The 23,089-nt window shown below is 43.0% G+C and overlaps 1 protein-coding gene across 10 annotated transcripts in view; it reads left to right on the top strand.

Moving 5' to 3' along the window:
* Positions 1–23,089, top strand: part of LOC146500762 (plakophilin-4-like) — a 91,512-nt gene that overhangs the window by 52,924 nt on the left and 15,499 nt on the right. For 7 of the 10 annotated variants that reach the window (XM_085136294.1, XM_085136291.1, XM_085136290.1 and 4 more), the window contains 8 exons: positions 3,103–3,234; positions 3,665–3,858; positions 4,251–4,815; positions 6,424–6,450; positions 14,317–14,487; positions 19,452–19,662; positions 20,980–21,112; positions 22,660–22,873. In XM_085136294.1, coding sequence (XP_084992420.1) covers positions 3,103–3,234; positions 3,665–3,858; positions 4,251–4,815; positions 6,424–6,450; positions 14,317–14,487; positions 19,452–19,662; positions 20,980–21,112; positions 22,660–22,873 — 1,647 coding nt within the window. The remainder of the gene's footprint in view (positions 1–3,102; positions 3,235–3,664; positions 3,859–4,250; positions 4,816–6,423; positions 6,451–14,316; positions 14,488–19,451; positions 19,663–20,979; positions 21,113–22,659; positions 22,874–23,089) is intronic. The other 3 variants (XM_085136292.1, XM_085136293.1, XM_085136299.1) reach the window with 3 other exon arrangements.

Below are 23,089 nucleotides of genomic sequence, written 5' to 3'. Positions count from 1 at the left end.
GAGTGATACCTCTTCTAATTATTTATTTATTCATTTGTACATACATCATTCCAGTGTTGTAATAAGCTTGTTCACACGAGACATGTGCTTGTGTGTTTATTTCAGGTGGATAAATTACCTATATTTACAGAAAGAGGTAAAACGTTCAGATAAAAATATTTAAAAGGAGAACATTTTTATATTTTACCTGCTGCTGCTCCCTTGGTGTTGGCTCTACATGCATAATTCCTCACCTGTGATGTAACATTGTAAGCCAACAGACTTGAGCTTTGCTGGTCCTAGAAAACAGAATCACAGGAGTACCATATAACTGTCCCATTGACCCAAATAGAAAGTGGGCGTGAGGGTTTCTGGCACACAAATGAAACACTGTTGTGTGCAGCAAAATGTAGCCCATATCATAAAGAAAGTATTTATTGGAGTGGTAAAACAGGTTTTGACCGAAATATGATATTCGACGACCTCTCCTCTCCCCTTAATGACGAGTTTTGACACCTCATTATAAATCAATAAAGAATTTGATGACCATTTGAGTAGTTTCTTCTTCTTTTTTTTTTTTTTTTTCAATTGGCAGCTCATAGGTAGAGACCAACCTCGCTCCCTTCTGATGGAAAATCTGGGATTTTGTTCTATAACCAACCCTGCAATATGACAGAAACCACTCAGTTCAGAGAAGAGCTTCAAGGGTTATTCCTAGTAGGCTTTCGAGGGGAAAAGAGGCACTCGGAGCCAAATCCTAGAAGATTATTATTCTACATTCCCACTTGGCTACTTTACGCTGCTCCCTTACCACAAGGAGCCGCTACGGAGGGTATGTGGCCAGGGTTACCCTTTGTAACACAACCCCAAAGGGGATTTGTGTCACCAGCTACAAACAAGCCAGTGTTGACCACTACAATGTTACTACTCCATGCAACACTTATGTTTTCATTTAAAACACCTTAGTCCTCACAAGTACGGACCCGCAGTAAATGGTAAATGGCGCTTTAAGAGTCCCTAAGGACCCCAAAGAGCTTTACGCATTCAGTCATCCACCCATTCACACACACACTGGTGATGGCAAGCTACATTGTAGCTGGGGCACACTGACAGAGGCGAGGCTGCCGCACACTGGCGCCACCGGGCCCTTTGACCACCACCAGTAGGCAACGGGTGAAGTGTCTTGCCCGATTACAAGGCGAACTCCCAACTCTTGAGCCACGATCTCCCCCGCAGTATACAAGAAAAGACACCCACAAGGACACCAAGCATTTTCCATTATCTCAGCATTGACCAGTGGTACACACAGAAGGACACACAGCATGTAGTCTCAATAATAAAACAAAAGCTAAGGAACCAGCTAAAACTAAATCATTATTGGGTGCCGAAATAAATACAGTTTCAATATTTGTAACATTGATTTTTATTTATTTTTTTCCCCACTGTTTGGCCCTTTCTTGCCTTTTGCATCCTTGGTAGATTGGTAATACGACTTATTTTTTTCACTTTAATACCTGGGCTCTAATCCTGTATGTGCTCATATCGATTTTCAGCCTCGGTGTCAAAATCTACTTTTCTCATATGTGACGTCCCAGTGTCACTCTTTCTTTTCCTCTGAAAATCCAGTTTCTGCATCAGTTTCCAGCACATTAATTAGCTGGGGACACAAACCAGACAGATGCTCTTTAAATCCAGGGAAATAAATTGTTTGGGGAAAATAGGAAACACACGAGTTGATTGTTTGGGTTCTGCTTGGTGCTGCCCACTTTACAGACATTCTACATTCTTATCTAATGCATTGTTAATAGACAAGAAAATTTAAAAATTGGGGGCAGAGTGCTTAGACATCTACTAGTGGGATTAGCAAAGCAAGGGCAAGCGGTAGAGATAAATGTTGAGCTCTAAAATAAGTTTTGAAATTCACTGCTGGGGCCTAAATGTAAGAAGTGGCCACTGCTCTCCTCTTTAGTCAGTAGTCGTGGGGAAAAAATAACTATCCGAAATAGATTCACTATGTGTTTAATCTTCTACACAGATCAAAAAGGCTTCTGTTTCGCTCTGTACTTGTGCTCTGTGTCTATTCCAGTTTCTCATCTATTTTGCCTTTTTGGCATATTATTTATCAGACAGAGTGAGCGCTTGGTACAAAATGTCCTAAACAACATGCTGTGTGTGTACCAGACTAAGAGTCACTGTCAGAATTAAAATTGTTGAGTTATTTGATGTGTTTGGCTAATAAATGCCTTTTCATCTTTGTTGCAAACTTAGAAATACACACACAAAAATGTGAGCGAGTATCCACGTATTAAATTGCACAGACAAGTTGACACAGAGTTTGTTGTAGACTGGACTCTCTGAAGCCACATGGGGGATGCCTCTCTCACAACAGGCCACCCCCACTGTGCTTTCTGACAGTCTGACCCCAGATCTGCTTTGATCTGCTTTGACTCAATCCCTTCAGTAAATAGCCAAGCACCTTTAGTCCTCCAAAGGTGGGAGTGCAAGATGCCAGGTTGTCAAATGCACAAAGCCTACATGTCAACACATTTATTCAACAGGTCAGTTTTGACAACAAGGCGGCTCAGTCACAGGATTCAGCTTTCATTCACACGCTAGTTAACCAGGCAGGATCTGACAAACTCAGACCACCAATGTTTGTCTTCTTCCTTCCCTTCATTCACTGCCAATTGTTCTAGTGATTGCAGAGGAATCCATTGACTCTGGTCACGCTTAACTAGATTGTGACTGTGGAGAAACATTGTGCACAGAGACATTAGACAGCTAATTTCGGCTTCTGTTTGCCTCGCTCGTTGTTGCCATGCATGACGCGAGAGGGGATGCAGGGAAATGTTAGAGCTGTATACACAATTGAAGTGACATGCCGCCCAATTTTGACTTCCCAAATTAGTATGGTAGTAAAATTTAATGACTCCAACTGTATACAAGTGTGAAACTAATGTTGCTGAAATTACCGTCCTATTGTTTGCTTTCAGTTCCATAAACTATTGACTGCTTTAACGACTATTGTAAACTCTCAGTCCCAAAGACCGAAAACTGTGAGATTATTTCAGACCTGAAGCTCCACCTCTCTGCCTGACTTTCTGCTCTGCCGTGTCTTCTCAGATGCCTGTGCCTTGGGGGACACAAAGTCTCGGGTGACTGACAGCTCCCAGTCCCCGAGGTACCGCATCAGGACGGAGTCAGAGCAGGTGTCTCTGTACTCCCCGGAGCAGTCCTCCCTTCATGAAAGTGAGGGTCTGTTGTTGCCTTCTCTCTACATTCTGCAGCCCTCTCTTCTGCTCGCTTTCTCTCGCCTCAGCGTTGTTCCACTACACTGATGCCAGTTTTGAAAACAATTTTCTTTAATTTTATACCTTATGATTACACTCTTTATTTTTATTTTTTGTCTTTCACCGTTATATTCTTCAGGATAAACTGTTATCAGTATAATCATAAGGTATAAAAGGCTGGATATTTACCATGGCACACACTGAGTAATAGCTTGACAAAACTGTTACCCACCCTCCCCCCCTGCTGTGCCATTTGTCATTAGTAAGGCTATCCTAAGTAAAGGTCACATCTGTTATGAAACCCTTTCTGATGTGTCCCTGTGCCTCTAACCAGTCTCCATACTCTCCCCCAGCATTTCATTCTCGTCTGTCGTTTTTCTCTCATTATCTCTCAGGATCTGGAGGGAATTCGTGTAGCTCAGCTCAGATGAACTCGTACTCGGACAGTGGTTACCAGGATGCCAGCAGCAGCTACCTCAGCAGCCAGAACCTGGGCAAGGCTGAACTAAGGGTGCAGCATTCCTTCCCCGGTGCTGGCACTGGCACACTGATGAGGAATGCCAGGGCTGAGGGACAGGCTTCAGCCCAGGTAGTGATGGTTGTTTAAGTCAAGATTTATCTCATCATACGTCTTGTTCAAAGGGTCGTGAAGTTTAATTGCTCCAGAATTGCTGTTGAGTTTGTTAGTGATTTATGGCTTTAATGCACCGAGGGATCGAGCACCACAACCTAATCACGCTTCTTACAGCTTTGTATATAGAGACTGCTGAGAAACCAAATGGCGCCGTCACACAACAGAGGAGGGGAGCACAAGGAAAATAAATATGTCCCAGAGTAAAGTCGTGCCCTGTAATGAATTGTTTTATGCAATGTTGTTTTATGTAGCATGTCATTATTATTACAGTACATAATTTTATAGCGCCTCCTGAATGTAAGAACTAAACCACAGAGCCTTTTTATTTTTTTTCCTCTTGCTTGCAGGTCACAACAGCAGTGCCTGGCCGAGCTATGCGAAGGGTCAGCTCAGTGCCTTCTCGCTCTCACTCGCCAGCCTACGCGAGCAGTATGTCCCCCTCCCGTGGTTCCCTGCGTACCTCAGTTGGCAGTGCCTACGGCTCCCCCATTGTTACAGAACCCAAACCCCTCTCCGCCATCTATTCTACAACATTGCCCTCTGCCCAGCGAACCAGTACTACGGGCGGCGGCAGCAGTGGCTCACCCTACAACACTCAGAAAAACTCCCCCGCTGCACTGCGTCGCATGGGCTCCACAAACTCTCGATCTAGCCGCACCACCTCACCCTACCAGGCCTCAGCAGGGTCACCCTCGGGCCGCATGGGCTCACCTCTGACGATGGTCGACAACGTCAACCCTCCGCTGACTAAACAGCCTACTCACACTTCGTCTCCAGTCAGGGCTAGTATGACTGCCGTGCCCCAGCACTACAGCTCCACTCTGCCCCGCTCCGTGCTCCACAACACCGACCCCTACGGACCCCAGAGTTACGACATTTACGAGAGAATGACGCGACCTGACAGCCTCGCAGGTGCTCCGCTGCACACACACATACGCACACACATACTTGCTCTGTACGGTGCATTAGTATTTTATATATATTCTTTTGAAAGTCTCAGCATAAAATTACTGACACTTTAATATCAAGTCTGCTAACATAAGTTACAAGTGTTTTGTGTTTTGTTCCTCCTTTCTTGGCATGTTAAGCGATACAGTTATGTTTGCTTTGTGCAGACAGAGATGCACTCTTGTATAATTATTTCTCAGGCATGTTTCTGACTCTTTTGTTTCATTTACTCAAGCTAAAAGCAAAGAGTGAATGCGAGGTCAGTGGTTGCCCTGGAGTGTCACCAAAACATAGTTCCTGCTCGAAGACAAATATTGGCTCAGAGTATAAAAAGCTGCTTATCATAGTTGGTATTGCTGTTAACCATAGACTCAGAAACCAAGTCTATTAGCTTTTTTGCTAATTGAGTGCTCTCAAGCAAAAATACTGTAGTATTAAAAAGCTTGTGCAGATCACACATCTGCTTTACTGATTACATTCTGATAGAAACCAAGTTATTATTATTTGATAGTCTGCCTTTAAACTATTGTGTCAGAGGAAGAACTAAGTTTAAATTATTTCCAGGCAGCTTCACTTGCCTTTTCTGGTTTCAAATAAATCAGTTGCTTCAGTTACCACACCTAAAAGAGGTGTAACCTTGCACAAGCGCAATGGTACAAGCGCACTTATGGTACAGTCACACAAAAGAAAACAGTGGTTGGCACAGTTATTACGACCGCATGCAACAACTTTGATCCGATTGCTTTTGAAATGGTTGCTTTGACGAAATTTCAGATTTGTAACTAGTGTGACTGAGGCGAGAGGTTTAACTACCGAACGCCACAGAAACCATGATTTTCAGCTGCCTTTAGTTTTGTTTTATGTGAGAATTAAGGCTACTGCTTGATATCACGCATGTGTGGCATTTATTCAGGGGAAAAAAGTGGGTTTTTTTGTGGTTAAATAACTGACAGCATTTAATCATAAACACAAGGTGCCCCCGTAGTGGAAATAACAGAAAGTGAAGAAAAAGATTCCACAAAACATGATGACATTCCTTCAAATCCATTGTTCTGATGAGTGCATTATCCAGGCTATATTGTGGGCAATCACTGAGGCAGGAAAGGGGGTGGCTTTGTGTGTGTGAGAGAAGTATGCCAGAGATCAGGAAGATAATTAATTGGAAAGCGTGCCTGTGCAAACTAGTTTGTCATTCTTAAGAGAATCCTGAGCAAATGAGGCAAAAACAAGAGCTGACTAGTGTTTGCTTGCTAAACACACGTATCTTGTCCTGGTGTTTTCCACACGGCAACAAGAATTGATGGACGGAGATCAGCCTGCAGCCTTTCATTTTCTGCTCCCATTTTCTGTAGAATCTCCAGGACATTAGATCATAGTCTAGACAAATAATGACAACTACAGATAACCATGATTATTCAGTGGGAATTTCAAACTGGTGAAACACTGCTCCGCTTTTGGTTTTGCCTCCACGTCATAAAATAACACGTTACTCAGAAAATCAGTGTAGTGTTATTTTGAGGTTAACTGACACTTATTTCCTCTTGACTTGATGCTGCCTTGGGATTTTCTCAGATGCCCTCGTTGATGGTGACATACAAGGTGAATTTAGTTTAGTTTTGTTTTGGTGGTTGTGTTACTTCAGCTCATCATGTGTTCTGTTTACATAAAGGTGCTGTGTGTGTGTGCACGACTTGATCTTACTTATTTAATTTATGTCTAACACTCATGTGCGACCAGTTGCCATTTTTAACATCTAATAAACACACGTGCATTGTAGCAAGATCACTGGGAACATGCTGCTAAATATCTTTACATTAAATTTTGATGTAATGTATTAGCTATCTAAATACTCGCGCTTCAGGTAAATTCTGCAAACTCTGAAAGATTAGTATTGCTTTATATTTCTGAAGGAACATGCAGTCCTTTAAGATGAAAACGTTCAGCTGCGTAATAAAACGTATTTTTATTCATTTTGCTTGTAGCGCATCAACCAGATATTTATGATAAAAATTAACTGGCAAAATAATTTTTAATTGAGCGAAATTGCCTTCGCATCGGTTCGAGCTGAATCACATGGGATAATAACCAAAAAGGCAGAAGTTAATGATGGCAGCTGGGTGTCGACTGTGGAAGTGTAATGAAAGGTCAGTCTTGGCCTTGCTGCTAGCTGTTTCTCGTGACTGCATGCTGCTTCTTTCCTCAGTGGGATGGAACTGTCTTTAAATGTTTTCATTTTGGGTGAATTTGTTGTTTTTCCGGCCTTTTATTAAACATCACAGGCCTTTCCACATGCATTTGTATTTGTTTATTACACTAGCCTGACTTAGCAGTAGTTCAGAGTTGTTCATTGTTACTGTGGAAATGTTCTTAAAGTGAGATTGTTTTTTATTACCCAGACTCACTGCACACACAAACACAGATGTTGCTACTTTGACTGATGATGTCTCCAGCAGAGCCAAAGGGTTGTCAACCTCCTGAGTAGTGTAACAGTAATAGTAGAACAACTTCACTCCTCGGTGTCCACAGCTGTCTGCGTGCGTGTGTGCGTGCGTGCGTGCGTGCGTGCGTGCGTGCGTGCGTGGGTGGGTGGTCAAGGTAGAATATAAAACTGGCCAACAAACCGAGCTTTCTGTTCCTTCTGCTTTCCTTTATTTCTTTGTCACCTTCTTTGTCCTCCCCCTTACAGTCTTCCTTTTTGTCACAAACACATCATCTGCACTTTGCAGTAATTTTTCACAAGTGTCCGATGAGCCATAGTAGAAGGAAATGGGACGATCACACAATCAGACTCAATTGCAAGGATTTGGCAAACACCATCCTGCAGCCTGAACTTGATGTTGTAGCTCTTGGTGGTTTTCTGTCAATATCTATCAGAAAGTGTTTTTCCTCCCCCTCCTCCTCTCCTTTTTCTTGGTTCATCACACACTTTTTGGTTCTCTCTGCTGCCTTTTCGTCACACTTCTGTCCACCTTTTTGTGCTTCATTTGTGCCCTTTCTCCTCCCTCCGCTCTTCCGACTACTCATCCACCTGGCTCCCCTCCCTGCGCTGTCACTGGCATGATGTCAGAGCTTCCCTCTGCTGCTGGAAAATGGAAAATGAAGATAAATTGTCCCTAATAATGTGCTCATTACGCTCCATGTCCCTTTCAGAGAGGAAGGAAGAGAAAGGGGGAAAAATAGCACATCTCAATGTCTGCATTTTCATTTCGCCATCCAGGCTACCGGGGTAGTTTTAGCTGTGGTGCAATCGAATTTTTACCCCTTTAGGAACTTTCATTCATAATGATTTTCTGATAATCATCCCAGTTTTCTTTGAGGAGTTCCGTTTGTTTAGAGAGGGTTCTTGAAATGTATTTTTCTTGAGGGATACATTCAGCTGCATCCATTTAAGTGTTTGTTTCTCCAGGGAAAGCACGCGCCAAGCAGCCACCACCCTTTATCCAGCCTCTGCCAAGTGTAATCTGTTAAAGCCACGGTGAGAGGACTGAGGGGGAGAATTAAATGACTATAACGCAGCAGGAATGTGGGCCATTCATCCTCAATAGACAGCAGTATGTTATTTCTCCCTGACAATTTGCAGATGCCTTTAGAAGTGACTGCAGCCCTTCTATCGGGGGACAGATTAGTCTCTGCTAAGGTTGTTTGAATGTTGCTACTTTCAGGAGTCAGGCTGCTGAGAGGCAGAGATATGCATGAAGGTTCCTGTGCCTGGGAGATTCTCTCCCACTCACTCGGTCACAGCCGTGCCAAAAGCTCTGTTTATGTGGCTAGGCTTTACATGGAATGAGAGGTCTCTGGTGGTCCTAGACAGCCTCATTAACCCTCTTTTCATTCATCCTCTCTTTCCCATCCCCTCCTATACTCTTGGCTGCTTTCTTTTCCCGCCTTTCCTTATGTCTTCCCACCACCTCTTCTCTCTCTATCTCCTCACCCTCTCCTCACCCTCTTCAAACCTTTGAACAAGAGAAGCTGAACTGATTTCCTGCCAAGCTGCTGCTAGTGGTTATTGTGCGCACAGCTATGGCGTGAAAGGCCCCTGCACTATTAAGTGCACACAGTGGCAGAATTTTTCTTCTTTACTCTGTTTTACTACTTCCTTCCAACCTTAGTTTATGTCTTTGTTTATATGGCTATTAGAGGTGGGAATCACCATACATCCCACGATACGATATTATCACAATACTTAATGCACGATATGATATTATTGCAATTTTTAAAAATATTTTGCGATATTCAGATTCTGTACATAAAGGTAAACTTTATCAATATTCATTTTATCTAATATCAAAGTCTCACACTCAGTCTTTCTCTCATTTCAGTTTTAATGTTGACAAACTGAACGGTTTGTATTACAGTCTAGTCCAACTTAACTGAATGCAACCATCTGGTACAATTATAGCTATTCTGAACTATGCAATTTATGAAAACTATGCAGCCCATTCAGCAACTGAAGAATTTGAAAGTAAATTAAAACAAAATATAATTTTACATTAAATAAAAAAGTTTTAAACTTAATTAAAATAAAACATGTGTTAAATGAAAATAAGTAAACTGTCATGTTTATTGCTGCCAAAAAAAAAAAGTTAAACACATTTGGACAGTGAAGGAATGTCAGGATTCTTGCTCTGAAAAAGGATCAACATGCTCTGAAGTCAGAGCACAAAAACCTTTTTTGTAACAAAATATCGATTTCTGCTGTCCCTGTATCGATACATTATTAGCAAACAAAATATCACGATACTACACAGTATCGATTTTATCCCCCACCCCTAATGGCTATAGCGTGGAGAGTCAGAGCTTGGGCGTTTCTTTAGGTTTTAGGGTGTTAAATTTTTTTATAGGAAACACACATAAACAAAACAGACAAGCTTATGTAGGTTATGATATATTTTAGTTTTGCTTTATTTCAACCCTCTTTACTTGACAACACTTTGAAGTTTACAAAAAAATACTTTCATTAGTGAGATAAAATCAGTCAAAAACATTCAAATCTTCAATATATAAATGAAGTCCACAGCCTTGTTTAAACCTTTCCATAATTCAAGGATGTTTGCAGCACTCGCCATCATTTAATTTATTACTGCACAATGGCTAAAAAGCCAGTCTCTAAATTTAATTTAGAGAAAATGTTTTAAAATTTGTCATAACCTTGACAAAAAACTGGGTGCTTTGTCAACACTGTTTTACCTAAAATGGATTGCACTTGCTGTGATCTCTTCCATAAAATGCTCTTGCTGTCAGAGAGCACTTAGAAGCTAGGACACCATTTTTTCTCCAGCTTTCAGGTCAAGGTCAGACTGATATTTTGGCAGGAAATGCTCATTTACTTGCAATTTAGACTTTGATAGAATTTAATCTGTATTTGTGTGTTTATTTGATTCATTAGGGGAAAAGACCTGCCCACTGAGCCTGGTGATAAGTTGACCTTAAAGCGGAGTTATTCTGCTCAATTCCAGCTCCGTATTTTAGTTTCTGGGTTCTGTATGATACACGGTTTAAATACAAATCTGTATCCATCTAATACTTGGCTTTGGTGCACGCATCCATTGTCTGAAACAAGTTTTTTTATGTTCTTTCCTTCAAGCCAGCTTTCTTCTTATTGGTTGGCTCTTGTAAACTGAAGGCAAACCACCTGCTGTTCTCACGGGTATAAAACTGTGTGGCTGAGATAGCCGTATTAATTACATCCCATGTCTGTGATCTCACAGATATTCAAGAGTTGGAGAAATTCTCTTAAGCTGAGCCTTAAGAGCAGTCTGAAGCCTAAGCTTTCGGTTCACAAGGATTATTTTCATATATCTTGTTATTTAAAACTTTGGACATTTTAAGCATAGACCACTCTAACTGCACATGTATGACAAAGAATAAGGAAAATCCTTTTTTTAAATCTGTTTTTTTTGTTTTACAACTTCTGCTAATATCAGCCAGTAACTTGGACTGCAACCATTATTTCAATAAAACTACACCATTAAGCTAGTTAGTTGATTCTCTGCATGTTTATTTAGATTGAGGTTACCAGGGTCCCCTAACCAGCTGCCCAATGCCTCATTCTATGCTTGCCTCAGTGCATGTAAAGGCTCTGTGTTTCAGAGGTCAGCCTCAGTCTAGTCTACCATGTACATCTGAAATTTGTACTCGTCTTGCCTCCAGAGTCTCTCTGCTCACAAATGAGGCAAATATGTTTATTTATTAATGTCCTCAGTCTCAAATTGTGACAAGACTCCCTCATTTAGCTGGTTCTGCATGGCAGAGCTCGTGTTTAGCAGCAGTCTGTGCCTGAGCTCATACAGTTGGAGAGGACCCAAGTGACGTTTGGGGGCTTGTGAAATGTGCAATAAGCAGTAAGTTGCCAACTGTATACTGGCCCACTGGGGTTCACAGCTTAGTGAGCTTCAGTGATGTGAGGTTTAAAACAAACATTACTTAAATGGTGTTTGTTTAGGTTTGTTTGATGAGAATGTAGATTAAAGAGGAGCAAACGCCGTCCACGCTGTCCTCTACAGTTCATCGTACCAGTTTATTTTTAATTGGTCTGTAAAATAAAAATAAAGTTTGGACTCTTAACCTTTTTTGCGATCTTCAAAATGCAACGGTAAAAGCACGACTATTATTCTGCTTCTTGTTATGTCACAGCAGAATAGCTCAGCTCTGAGTTTAACTTGATTAGGGGATGATTGGGTGAGACATGCTATAATTGTGGTCCATTTTCAGACATTAGCCCTTGGTTATTTTGATAGAATTTTTGCAGCCCATTACCCCCTCCTGTTTAAATTAATAGGGCCCCCTTTTTAATCAGATTTTTCATCCATTTTCTTTTCCTTCTTCAGTACAAATTCTACTCAAATGCACTATCCTCTCCTATCGATTGTTTCAGTTAACCATTTTGTGTTTTGGGGAGCAGGGAAATGAATTTGCTTTTTTAAGTTTGAGTTGGTACAGAGTGAGAACAGATGGTGCAGGTATATATGCTGCCATGCACATTATATTGGAGCCAAAAGTTACTCTTCCAAAGTTGCGTCATAACATTATAACCACAGCAACTTTTGTTGACATCTCATCGTCTCTTTAAAACATAACTAAGAACGCTTTAATCATATTCTTATGTTCCTTGAGAAAATGTCAACATGTCAAGTTTTAACTTCTTTGTGGTTACATATTAAGGTACAACAAAGGCCTTTTTTTTTTTTTTTTTTTTATGATTTTTCTTTTATATACTCTCATCCAGTTATGGCAAAAAGAAAGATGACAACATGTGTCAACTCTTCTTTTTACACACTGGGACATAATAAAAATGAAAGTCCTAAAACCAGCTTAATATAACCTCAAATGAACTACAAAACGTGGCATATTACACATCGATTTAACAAATCAGGTGTTCTTATGTCTCTTATTACTTCCATAGGTAGGTACATAGTAGCCAGTAGAGGCAGTAGCAGTGCTGCTAATCATATGTTCTCGATTGAGCATCAGAAGTGTGAGTACCTGTGAGTCACTTTGTTGGCTGGAGCTCTCAGGTGTGTGTGTTAACACATAGCCAAGTAGGGAATACATCAGCAGTGATCTTAAAGGGGCAATTGATGCTGCCCATAACTCTCAGCAGAGTTTTAAGGTCACTTCCAAACAATTTGAAGTCTACATTGAAAAAGGTTAATCACGAGTGGAAAACATTCAAGACGGCTGCCAATCTTTCCACGAGTGGGTGTCCCAGAAAATTCAACCCAAGGTCACATTTTGTAATGCTTAGAGAAACTGCAAAATAACCCAAGAAGTACATCTCAGACTTTTAACTACCTGAAACTGCACAATTAGTAAAGTACAGTTTAAAAAAGAAAAACCTCTGCATAAAACAAAAAAACTATGCGTTGCTTTTCTCTTTAAAAAGAACACGGCAGCACAGCTTAGCTTTTCAAAGTTGCAGCTAAACAAACCACAAGACAAGATGGTTGGCCATAATGCACGGCACCACATTTAGCAAAAAAACCCAAACAAAACATTACCACAAACATCTTGCACCAACAGTGAAGCACGGGGGTGGATGCTGATGGTTTGGGTTTGTTTTGCAGCTGCAGGACCTGTGTGCTTTGCAGTCTTTGAGTTGACCATGAACTCCTCAAAGTTTCAACGTGTTCTAGAAACAAATGTGAGGCCATTTGTCCAACAGATACCTTAGCCTGAGTGAGACACTGTGGCTGGACCGTAAGAGAGCTGGAAAGAAGAGTGGGCCAAAATTCATCCATAGCTGCTGACTAATGGGATGCTTTTAGTTTTGCACACATTGCTTCTGCATTTTGCATCATTTATATTAATAATGGCACTGGCTAACTTGTCTAACTTGCTATTGTTTTTTTAAGACCTGGTCAAGGACTGATTATGTCCTGATAGGTAAAACCTTACAAGTGACAGAGTGTGCAATCTCACCTGCCTACCATGTGACACAATGTCAGTTTGTCAGATTGTTGGCCATGACTGCACGACCTCGCTCACGTTTGTTTTTGTTGGAAGTTTAGGCATTCCAAGGTTGGTAGAGTGAGACATAATAGCCGTGTTTCCCTTTATATGGAAAGACCCAGAGCAGTGTGATGTTTCCTCATTCTGCTCTTGTTGTTTTACATCTGACCCGAGTCTGAGTCAGACAGAAATTGATGCTCGACTATGCCAGCATTTCCTGTTAAAGTGACCTTTGTGAAAGGAATTTTTAATTAGACAATGGTTTCCTTTTCTCACCCCCGTCAGGAGAGCTTTTCGCTGATTATAGCATTTGTTTGTTTGTTATGTGAAACACTCTGTTGTTAATGGACTGATTGGTTTGTGTCACTTCAGTATCTGCTCAGTTCACTTCAGTGACTCATTTTAGTCATTTCAGCCAATATTTAGCATTTGCCTAGTTCCTGTTCACAAAAAGAAGCAGATGTGGGGTTTTTCCCCAACTCATGTTTTGTTTTGTGTTTTTGTTTCCTTTTTCATACTTTACTGACAGTCATATTTCTGTGAATTGAATTATTTCTTCAGCATATGCAGTGCTTTCTATTCATTTTGATCAAGTTTGAAAATTGATTTAACCTGATACATAAGATAGGATCCTGTGAACATCATGTCTGCTTTTGTTTTTGTCAAAACTGCATTATTGCTGTAAAGCGATGCAGTGTCCCTTTTGTAAATCAGTGAACTGCACACAACAATGACATTAAGTTTGACAACAAATGAAGACATGTTGTTTTCTGGGATTGATTATCTAAGTCTACCAAGTATCAGGTGACTTAAGTGACCTAAATACCGTAGTTTGGGGGGGATACAAGCACTCTTGCGGTTTCTTTTTGCAACCACCATGTTTTCCACTGATTTTAACATGCAGATACAGTTATCCTGTAAGAATCATGAAAACATGGCCTGAAAGTCGTTGTCTTGGTCTATAATATTTTGAAAAGACACAGACACTAAATTCTTCCCATTTATATTCATTTGCAGGAATACGGAGCTCTTACACCAGTCAGCACAGCCAGCTGGGCCCGGACTTAAGGTCAACCATCTCCCCAGACCGCCACATTGCACCAATCTATGAGGATCGGACATACAAGGGCCCGTTGTATCGCAGTCCCAGCCACACCCACCAGAGCACGCTCTACAGGAGCACATCAGGTTGGCCCCACATTATTATTAACTTTGGACATTGTTACTAATAATAGTTAGTAACAGTCTCCCTATGATACTAAAATTATGCGTTTCCCTCTCACAAGTAAGAATTTTGCTGCCAGATTGTTGGAAGAACCTGAGTTTAGTGTCAACAAAAGTGCAAAGCATCACCTACGCTAACAACTGCTATGAAATACTTGCTGTGGAGCCATTTTTTAAAAGTCAGAAAATGCTTTTCCTGTCAGTGAGTAAGTTGAGGTGGCACAATTGTATGTATGCAGCTGGTTACAGATGAATCTAGCCAGCTGAGATGGGTTAAAAAGAGAAAGCTTGAGAGAGGAGGACATCGTATACCGAGGTAATGTTTTTCTTGATGCTACGCGTCCCCTGCCACTCAGTGACAGTGTGGCACAGATAGAAGCTGGGAACCCCTGCAGTACCTTACAAACAACACAGTTTTTGATTTGAGTGTGTTTGTGTGCGACAGATCAAATCTACTAGAAACTCCATTTACCATCTTCTTTGCTTGTGCTGTATCTTCGTGCAGTAGAGCCAGGTCAGGATGAGCACAGAATTTTTATTCTATACATCCTCACATCAGAAGTGCCTTCTTCCTGTTATGTAGTTTCTTTGACTTTAAGTGTGTCAAAGTCTTTGCCATTTAATCCAGGTGTCTTGGACTCTTTCCCATATCCCCCATGGAGGACTATCACTGTCCATGTGGGGGTCGGACATTTTTCTGTCTGCCCTTTAGCGCACAGTATGTTATGTCTTTCTTTCTTGCTTTTCTCTCTTGATTTCTACTTTTCGTTCTCTCTTCCGCTGCCTCCATTTCCATCCTCCCTCCACTGTCAGACAGAAATGGGTGAGACATGGGGGCTCTGTTGGCTCTTAGGTGACGGTTTCCTCGTGGCTACGTGCAGCAGGGCTAGGGGAGGGTCTGTGCTGACGGACGGGGGTTACTGACCTGGTAGCCTGGCTGCCCCTGGGTGGGTCCGGGACGGGCGTGAGGTTCTGGGGGCACTCCGGCTCTGGCCTGGGGCCCTGGCCGGGCCTCGGGGGCCTGGGTCCTGGTTGGTGTGTTGCCGGGGTTGTGGGCCGGTGGGTATATGGGGGCCCACCACTGGCGCAGGGTGCCGCCGGTGCGCCGAGCCACCTGGGGGGCTCTTCAACTGGTGGGGGGGGGGGGGGGGGGGGGGGTTGTCACATCTTGCAGGAGCTTTCCTCTCTCAGGAACTCTCTCTGCAAGAGGGGGAGATACAGGAGAGGTGGAGGAAGATCTCAGCCTGGGCGTCTACTGTCTTATGTAGTCTGGAAGATGAGTGGATGACGGGGTGGGTGCAGTTTTCTCTGTGGTGGGGTTGGGTGGACTTCCCCGGGCTCTGTGGGGCCGGGCGGCGCCGCTGCACTGGGCCCCGGTTCGGATGGGCCTGGGCCCCCCTTCCCTGGCGGGTCGCGGAGTATGGGGGTGCCTACTGGGGTCAGCGGGGGAGCTGGCCCCAGGGAGGGGTCACTTGCCCCTCCCTTCCTTCCCTCCCCATCTCCAGCTGCCTCCCTCTTCCCGCTCCACCACAACCACCCACACATGCAGGGCCTTGGAGTAGGGGTGTGTCACCAGGGTGCAGAGGAGGTAACCCCCCCCCTCTGTCCCCTTCTGGCTGCCTCTGCCTCAATTTTATCCCGCAACTTAGACATTCACATTACTCACACTCTCATTACACATACATATAGGATCTTGGGGGTGGGCACGCTACACGGAATCCCAATTACCATCAGGGTGTACACCTCACCCCTGGCGTCGTTGCCCACCTCTCAATTTTAAATACACGTAGACATTGAGGGCTAGCAGGAGGGACTATGCGCTTACCTGCTGCTCTCTGGCAGGTAGCTCCATGCCCTCCTGGGTTTTAAATGCACCTTAGAACACACATACATCAACACTACAATGAGCGGGTGGAGGGAGGTTAGGAGTCTTCTCTCACCCTCGTTCTCTGCGGTCTGCTGGAGCAGGGGGGCTAGGAGGAGGAGTTGGCCGTCCGACTGGGGTCCGGAATGTGGGGCCTCCCTGCTGCTGCGGAGTCGGGGCGGTCTGCTTCTCCCCACCGCAGGGAAAAGGGTAACACCACCTGGGTCTGGGTGCAGTTCCCCCCTCCAGGGGCAAGGGTACCTAGACCCGGTTTGTAGAGTACGCTTGGGGAGTGTGATTGTGTGTACAGCGTCTCTTTATGTCTGTCTCCACGTTGGTTGAGTGTGGAGTAAGTGCATATGAGAGCATGAGGGTGGGAATGGATGTTTGTATCTGTGTGTGCCTGTATGTCTGTGTCCATATGTCAGGTTGGGTATCAGACGCCACCTCTCTGAGGACAGCTCAGGCCCTCCAAGGTTTGGAGGCCTATCTCCCCCCACCACTTCCCCTGCCGGGGGCGGACTCCCTCAGACATCGGTGCGTTGGTGGTTCTTTGTGTCCGGGGGTGGGCGTCCGGGTACACACCGGCTCACTCCTTGGCGGCTGCTTATCGGGGCCTAGAGCCTGGGGCTCGCTTGGGCCACTTCGGAGGTGGGGTGCCCCCGGCCTCTCGGCCTGGGGCTCGGTCACTCAGGCACAGCTGGCTGCCGGCGGAGCTCACGGGCACGTCACTGCAACCCCCCCCTGGCTTCTGCTCCATGGCTGCTGGGTGACCCCTCATCTGGGACTCTCCTCAGCTCTTTCTGGGACAGTGGCACGGCTGCCCCTCTGTTGGTCTTCCTTGGTCTCTTGTGTTCTGGGGGCCTCTGGATGTCTGGAGTTTTGATCTCCTCCATACCTGCTTCATGCCCTGGAGGACGGGGCAGTGGCCCCCCACACCCTCTAGCAGATCATTACATGAGGGAACCTTTTAAGAAAACAAGCGCGTCCATGCTCACAGGTGTACACACGGGTGATCACACACACAAACTACACCCTTTTTGGCTCCTACCTCAATGCACACTGTGCTGTCGATCTTACGTGCTGCACAATAATGTTTAATATTTAGTATTTACTGTCATATTCCCATATATCATTGTGATGTTGTTTATTGTATTACTCTCGTTTTCTTCTGCTTGTTTTCTTTTTTCTTTCTCAACAGGTGATCCAGGTGATCGATATATGTATTTTTTTTTTTTTTTTTTTTTTTCTGCTTATTCTGTTGGTTTTTGTTTTTTGCCCTTCTCCCCCGTCCCTCTTCTCAACTGTTTTTCTTTCCCTCTTTCTTTCTCCCTTTTCTTTCCCCCAGTCAAGTCTGTCCCGTATTCAGCAAGTGAAAATAAAATAAAGAATAAAAGGTGAATCAAATGGACCATTACGGCAAAGCTGGGATGGTCAATTTGGTAAAGAAAATCCGTTGGGCATCTTTCTTCGCCTTTAGACAATAATTCTGATGGCAAAAGAGCCAAACGGGACAGGCAAAAAAAAAAAGAAAAAAAAAAAGAAGAAATGGGTGAGACATGAGTTAATGGGCAGGTTCTGATATGTCATCCTGCCACAAAGGAGTCCATTACCCATGTGTCACATTGAGAATGAGAAGAAGGATGAAGGGGACAGCTTGGTTAGCCACATCCACAGCCTGTGCTCTTCCAGCTGTCCTGATGTTGGTATTTTCCTCTCATCATCTCTCCTGCCTCGGATACGCATGTTTAATTCCCATGACGTACACTCGCACCCCATTCAGGCTTCTCCTCGGCACACAGGAGATCTGCTTAGACCGATAAGTTCACTAATAAATGCTATTGGTGGTATGAAGAAGCCCCACAGACAAGCCACTGTAATGTGTTTATTCCAGCTATACTAAGAAAAGGCGAGTGGAATAGAGCTGGAGGGGGTGTTCAATATGGGGGCTTTGTGAGCGCTATCTCATTAGAAAAATCCAATTTGATCCCACAGTTTTCTTTGTTATGTTGTGAAATGAAATTTCAATGGGCCATTTCCCCCTATCGGCTTTCCATGCATTTTTGGGGGCTTTTTCTGGAAGCAGGCAGTGTACTTTTTTGTGCAAGCGGGAGCAATGGGAGTATCGATCTTTTTCTGAGAAGGTGAGAAATGGAATCCAAATAGTTCTTGTAAAATTGCAAAGCTGCAGTATGTTGTTTATAATTTGTCTTCCAATGTCTTTGGCTGTGTAAGGTTACATTTTGGGAGATAACCATGTTGCGCGGTAGAGCTGCTGCCCAACATAGAAGTGCAGTGATGCGCGAAATTGTGTTTTTGGAGTAACCCCACCAGTTGACGTCTTGGCTGCTGGTAGGAGGGAGTTTGAGCACGCTCGTGCCAAGTTCTGTTGGATGGAGGATAGAGATCTGACCGGCGCAGCAGTCACGCTGCCTCGTATCACGTGGCTCCGGTGAGAAGGAGGGCTGAATCCAAGCAGCTTGTTTATGCCGTTCTGTTTGTGACCCATTGTGTTAAAAAACTAGGTCATAATACCATTCGGTGCAAATGAAAAGAGGAAAGATGACTGAAGGGAGGTGCTCTCAGGCTGACTTCTTTTCTCCGTCTTTTGGAGCGCGCCTTGGTTTACCAAGTTCTGTCTGCTTTGTTTGGCAAACTTAGCCTGAGCATAGGATGTCTCAGAGGAGCAAGAAGGCGGCGAAGAAAGGATTTGTGGATCACCAAGCAAGTTGAGTCCTCCTGTCCTCTTTGAAAACCAGCAGGATCCTCTGGCTAACACAAGCTTGTAAAAGCAACAAGAAGTAAAGAGGTCTTTGAAGGAAAAGAGTTCTGCTTTGTGCTACCATGGGAGCTGTGTTTTATCCTCATCATTAATCTGTTCCAGATTTGAGAATTTGCTGAGCTTGTCAGAACAGCAGCATGTCTGTATTTCCAGCTTTGTTTAAAGATGTATGCCTATGGTGGGGAAAGCTGGAAGTTTAGCTGACGACGTCTAGACACTGCTAAGATGTTTTTGTGTTTTTGGTCTTGTGTTTAATCTGAATGATTTGGATTTATCCCTTAGGTGTGGGCAGTCTGCAAAGGTCGTCTAGCCAGCGAAGTGCCATGACCTACCAAAGAAACAATTATACTCTTAACACATCAGCCACCTATGCTGATCCCTATCGCTCAGCACAGTACCGGCCTTCCGATCCCAATTACACCCGCCAGGCTGTTGTCGTGGATGATGGTGCCGCCCGCTCTCCTTCCATAGACAGCATTCAGAAGGATCCGAGGTAAGCTCGACACACATTTCACTCTATTTCTATGCTTCTGTTTCCCTAAACTTATTCTGTGGTTAGTAACCAGTGTAGTGTAACATAAACCAGTAATCCAGGGGGACTACTTTTGCTTGCAAGGCAGTCCTGTTCTGCTGGGTCAACACTGGTGTCCTCTTACTATTCAAACAGTGAACCTCCTGGGTAGACACGCACACATAGCTCTGGCCGTTAAGCTGGCTCAACTATGCCTGGCCACTTAACAAAAGATTCTCACATGTGCTGAAGTGCTGTGTCTGCTCTTGTCGTGTAAGCGTAGAGAGTGGATTGACATTTGCAGTGACCCTGCTCATTGGGAAATTTGTTTACACTTGTTTATGCTGTTGTCTAAGTATTTAAAGTGAGTGCACAATGCTTATTTTATGTGACACCGGCCCATTCTGGAATGGCATCAGAGTCAAAATTCCTCTAGAATTTTTTTTTAACACTGCTTCTGTCTAGGAAAGACTTATTAGTTTAGCTCAAAGGCCACAAATTTAGTTCTAGCAGTCTGGGATTGTGATGTGCATAATTCAGTCAGTGTGTCAAAGGTATTTCTCTTACAACTTAAGCCCCTTTCACTCTTTGCCTCCTTTCCATTAACCACTTTTCCCTAGATGTCTTAACAGGCAATTTCACTAGGTTGAATCTATTAACATTCATGTATCACTTTCAGCGAGGCAAAAATTTGACCTGTGTGCATTCACATTAACGGATGAGCATGCACAAGATTATAATGTACTCATGCACAATCTTCCTCATATGGGAAGTAGTGGCTCTATCAGTGCTGGTGTATATTTCTAAATGAAGAGTCTGAATTAGGGATAATAATTAGCATGAGAGCAGTTAAATGTTGTTGTCCTCGGTAGTCAGAACCAGAAGTGCGGGTCGATTAAAGTACTTATTGGTATTTTGTTATTGTGCAACACTAATTCAGACAACTTGGATCCAATATGGATATAAACTACAAATTGACTGGTTGGCATAGGTCTACAATCACAAATCATTTTGTCTAATTTTAAGTTTGAAAAATCCATTATTAGTATCTTAAAAAAAGAAATTTAGATACAATGCATTCCTTTGTTCTTTCTTTAATGTGCTACATGCACAAACCCAATAATCTCAGTGTGACCCAACTGGACCTGGTGCAAATGTAATTTCTTGGCTTTATCAGCCTGTCCTCAGGTGCTGAAGAATTCATTTTTAGGAAAAAGGTGCCTGTGGTTTTTAATGAGGCAACCTTCTTCCAGTCGCTGCCGTCATGCTGATACCTTTTCACCCCACGTGTACTTTTAGAGAGTTTGCGTGGCGTGACCCAGAGCTAACAGAGGTGATTCACATGCTGCAGCACCACTTCCCATCAGTGCAGGCCAATGCAGCTGCCTACCTGCAACACCTGTGCTTTGGTGATAATCGAGTCAAGAATGAGGTAGGTGTTCTACCACTAATCCTTTACACTCTTATTACAGTGAGTTATTTCAGCTTCTTATGTTATTCAAAAATTTTTGTTAGTTTTTGGAGATGTGCATATACTTTACCAAAAACTCTTAATGTCTGGCAGATGAGAAGAGCAAAGCCAGAGACAGTCAAAGTGAAAACTGGCTTTTTAACTACAGTTTTGTGGTATGACTATAGCAGTAACTTTGAGCTCTGAGTTAGCCTGTATAAATCATCCATCTATCCATCTGCTCTATGACAACTGAGATTGGTTGGAAACTATCCCAGTTGTCCTAGGGGGAGCGGCAAGGAACACCCTGGACAGGTTGCCAATCTGTTGCTGAGCTAACACATGCAAACACGCAGCTATCCATGCTTATGATAACACTTAAGATCAATTTGGAATCACCAGTTAATGAAACCCCACTAACTGCATGTCTTTGGACTGTGGGAGGAACCTGCAATACCTGAAGAGGACTCACACAGACGAAAGGATATACACAAATCAGCCATTTTATTACTGGTGCAATGACTACACCTAGTTATTCCATGAATATTGAATGTTGTCTCTATGTCTGAAAAACTGTGAAATGCAACTGCTGTAGTTTTTGTACAATCATCTCCTTCAGCTGTGATCTATCTTATATGTCACACTTTACTACTTTACTAGAAGGTAAAACCTATCAGCATGGGTTATCTCATACGAGCTTGTGGATTATAGAGAGGTATTTTTTTAATGCGTGTTCCAAGAGTTTCACAATTACTTTTCTGAGCTAGTGTCATCTTAACAAGCAGAACTGATGACTGGAGCTGTGAAAATGGAATTTAGGTCTGGAAGTGTGAGTCGGTCAGACAGTCAGGTGGTCACTTTGACACAGACAAAAGAAATTATTTGTAACTAGCAGATGTATTATTTGGTCAATTCAACTCGTCGAGCTGAAAAGGTTTAGAGTTACCAAAGAGTCACAAGAATGTGAACATAGTCACAATCACACTGCTCATACACATCAGAAGCAAGTATATTTAAAGAAAAAACATCCACAGCTTACAGCAACAGTTAGAAAAATAAATAAATCCAAAGAGACATCTGCTCTGGATTTGTCCTTTCAGACATTAGCATAATGGTGATTTTGACATATAAAGACTAAGATAAGTTATGAAGACGGTATATTTTAGATACTGTTTTTCTTGGATGCCGTATGACAGAAGAACTTGATTGATATTACAAAGCGAAAAGCAGGGAGCTTTTTTTTTCAGAGTACACATTGTTCTGTTCTCCAGAAGGAAATGTAAATCCAGTTTTCTTTTAGTCTACCATCTCCTGTGGTTAAGGCTTTTTCCATGGTCATATATTAGCATTTCTTTTCAAAATAATTTGTTTGGTATGAATAAATTCCCTGTGCGTAGATTCTCTTGTCACATGAATAAATGCATGATTTTTGTCCCCGTGTTTTACAGGGAAAGTTTTAAAAACTCTTGTTAGTGGTCAGAATCATTTCACATCTGAAAATGTACGATTTCATACCATCCTGACTCCAGGTGTGTCGACTGGGAGGAATTAAACACCTGGTGGACCTGCTAGACCACAAAGTCCTTGAAGTCCAGAGGAACTCCTGTGGTGCTCTGAGGAACCTTGTGTATGGCAAAACTATGGATGACAACAAGATCGCTGTTAGGAACGCCGGGGGTATCCCAGCACTGCTCCGTCTCCTTAGAAAGACTGTGGATGCGGAAGTGAGGGAGCTTGTGACAGGTTAGTGTGGAGAATGCAGAAACTCTAAGGGGAATTATATGCTTTAAAAAATCTGTCAGGGTATTCATCCACACGTTTCTCTGTTAAACTTGAAAATAATCCAAATTACACTTCATTCACACACATTCACACGCACAAATAGACGTGTGAATGTGGGATACATCTGGGCCATTTCTGATCGGTGAATAATTTCGATTACTTGCTTTTTATTTTTAG

This window comes from Neolamprologus multifasciatus, chromosome 16, assembly GCF_963576455.1.
Source record: "Neolamprologus multifasciatus chromosome 16, fNeoMul1.2, whole genome shotgun sequence".
NCBI classification, from domain to species: Eukaryota; Metazoa; Chordata; class Actinopteri; order Cichliformes; family Cichlidae; genus Neolamprologus; species Neolamprologus multifasciatus.
The sequence above is the reverse complement of the archived record's forward strand: the minus strand, read 5'-3'. Positions and strand labels throughout refer to the sequence as shown.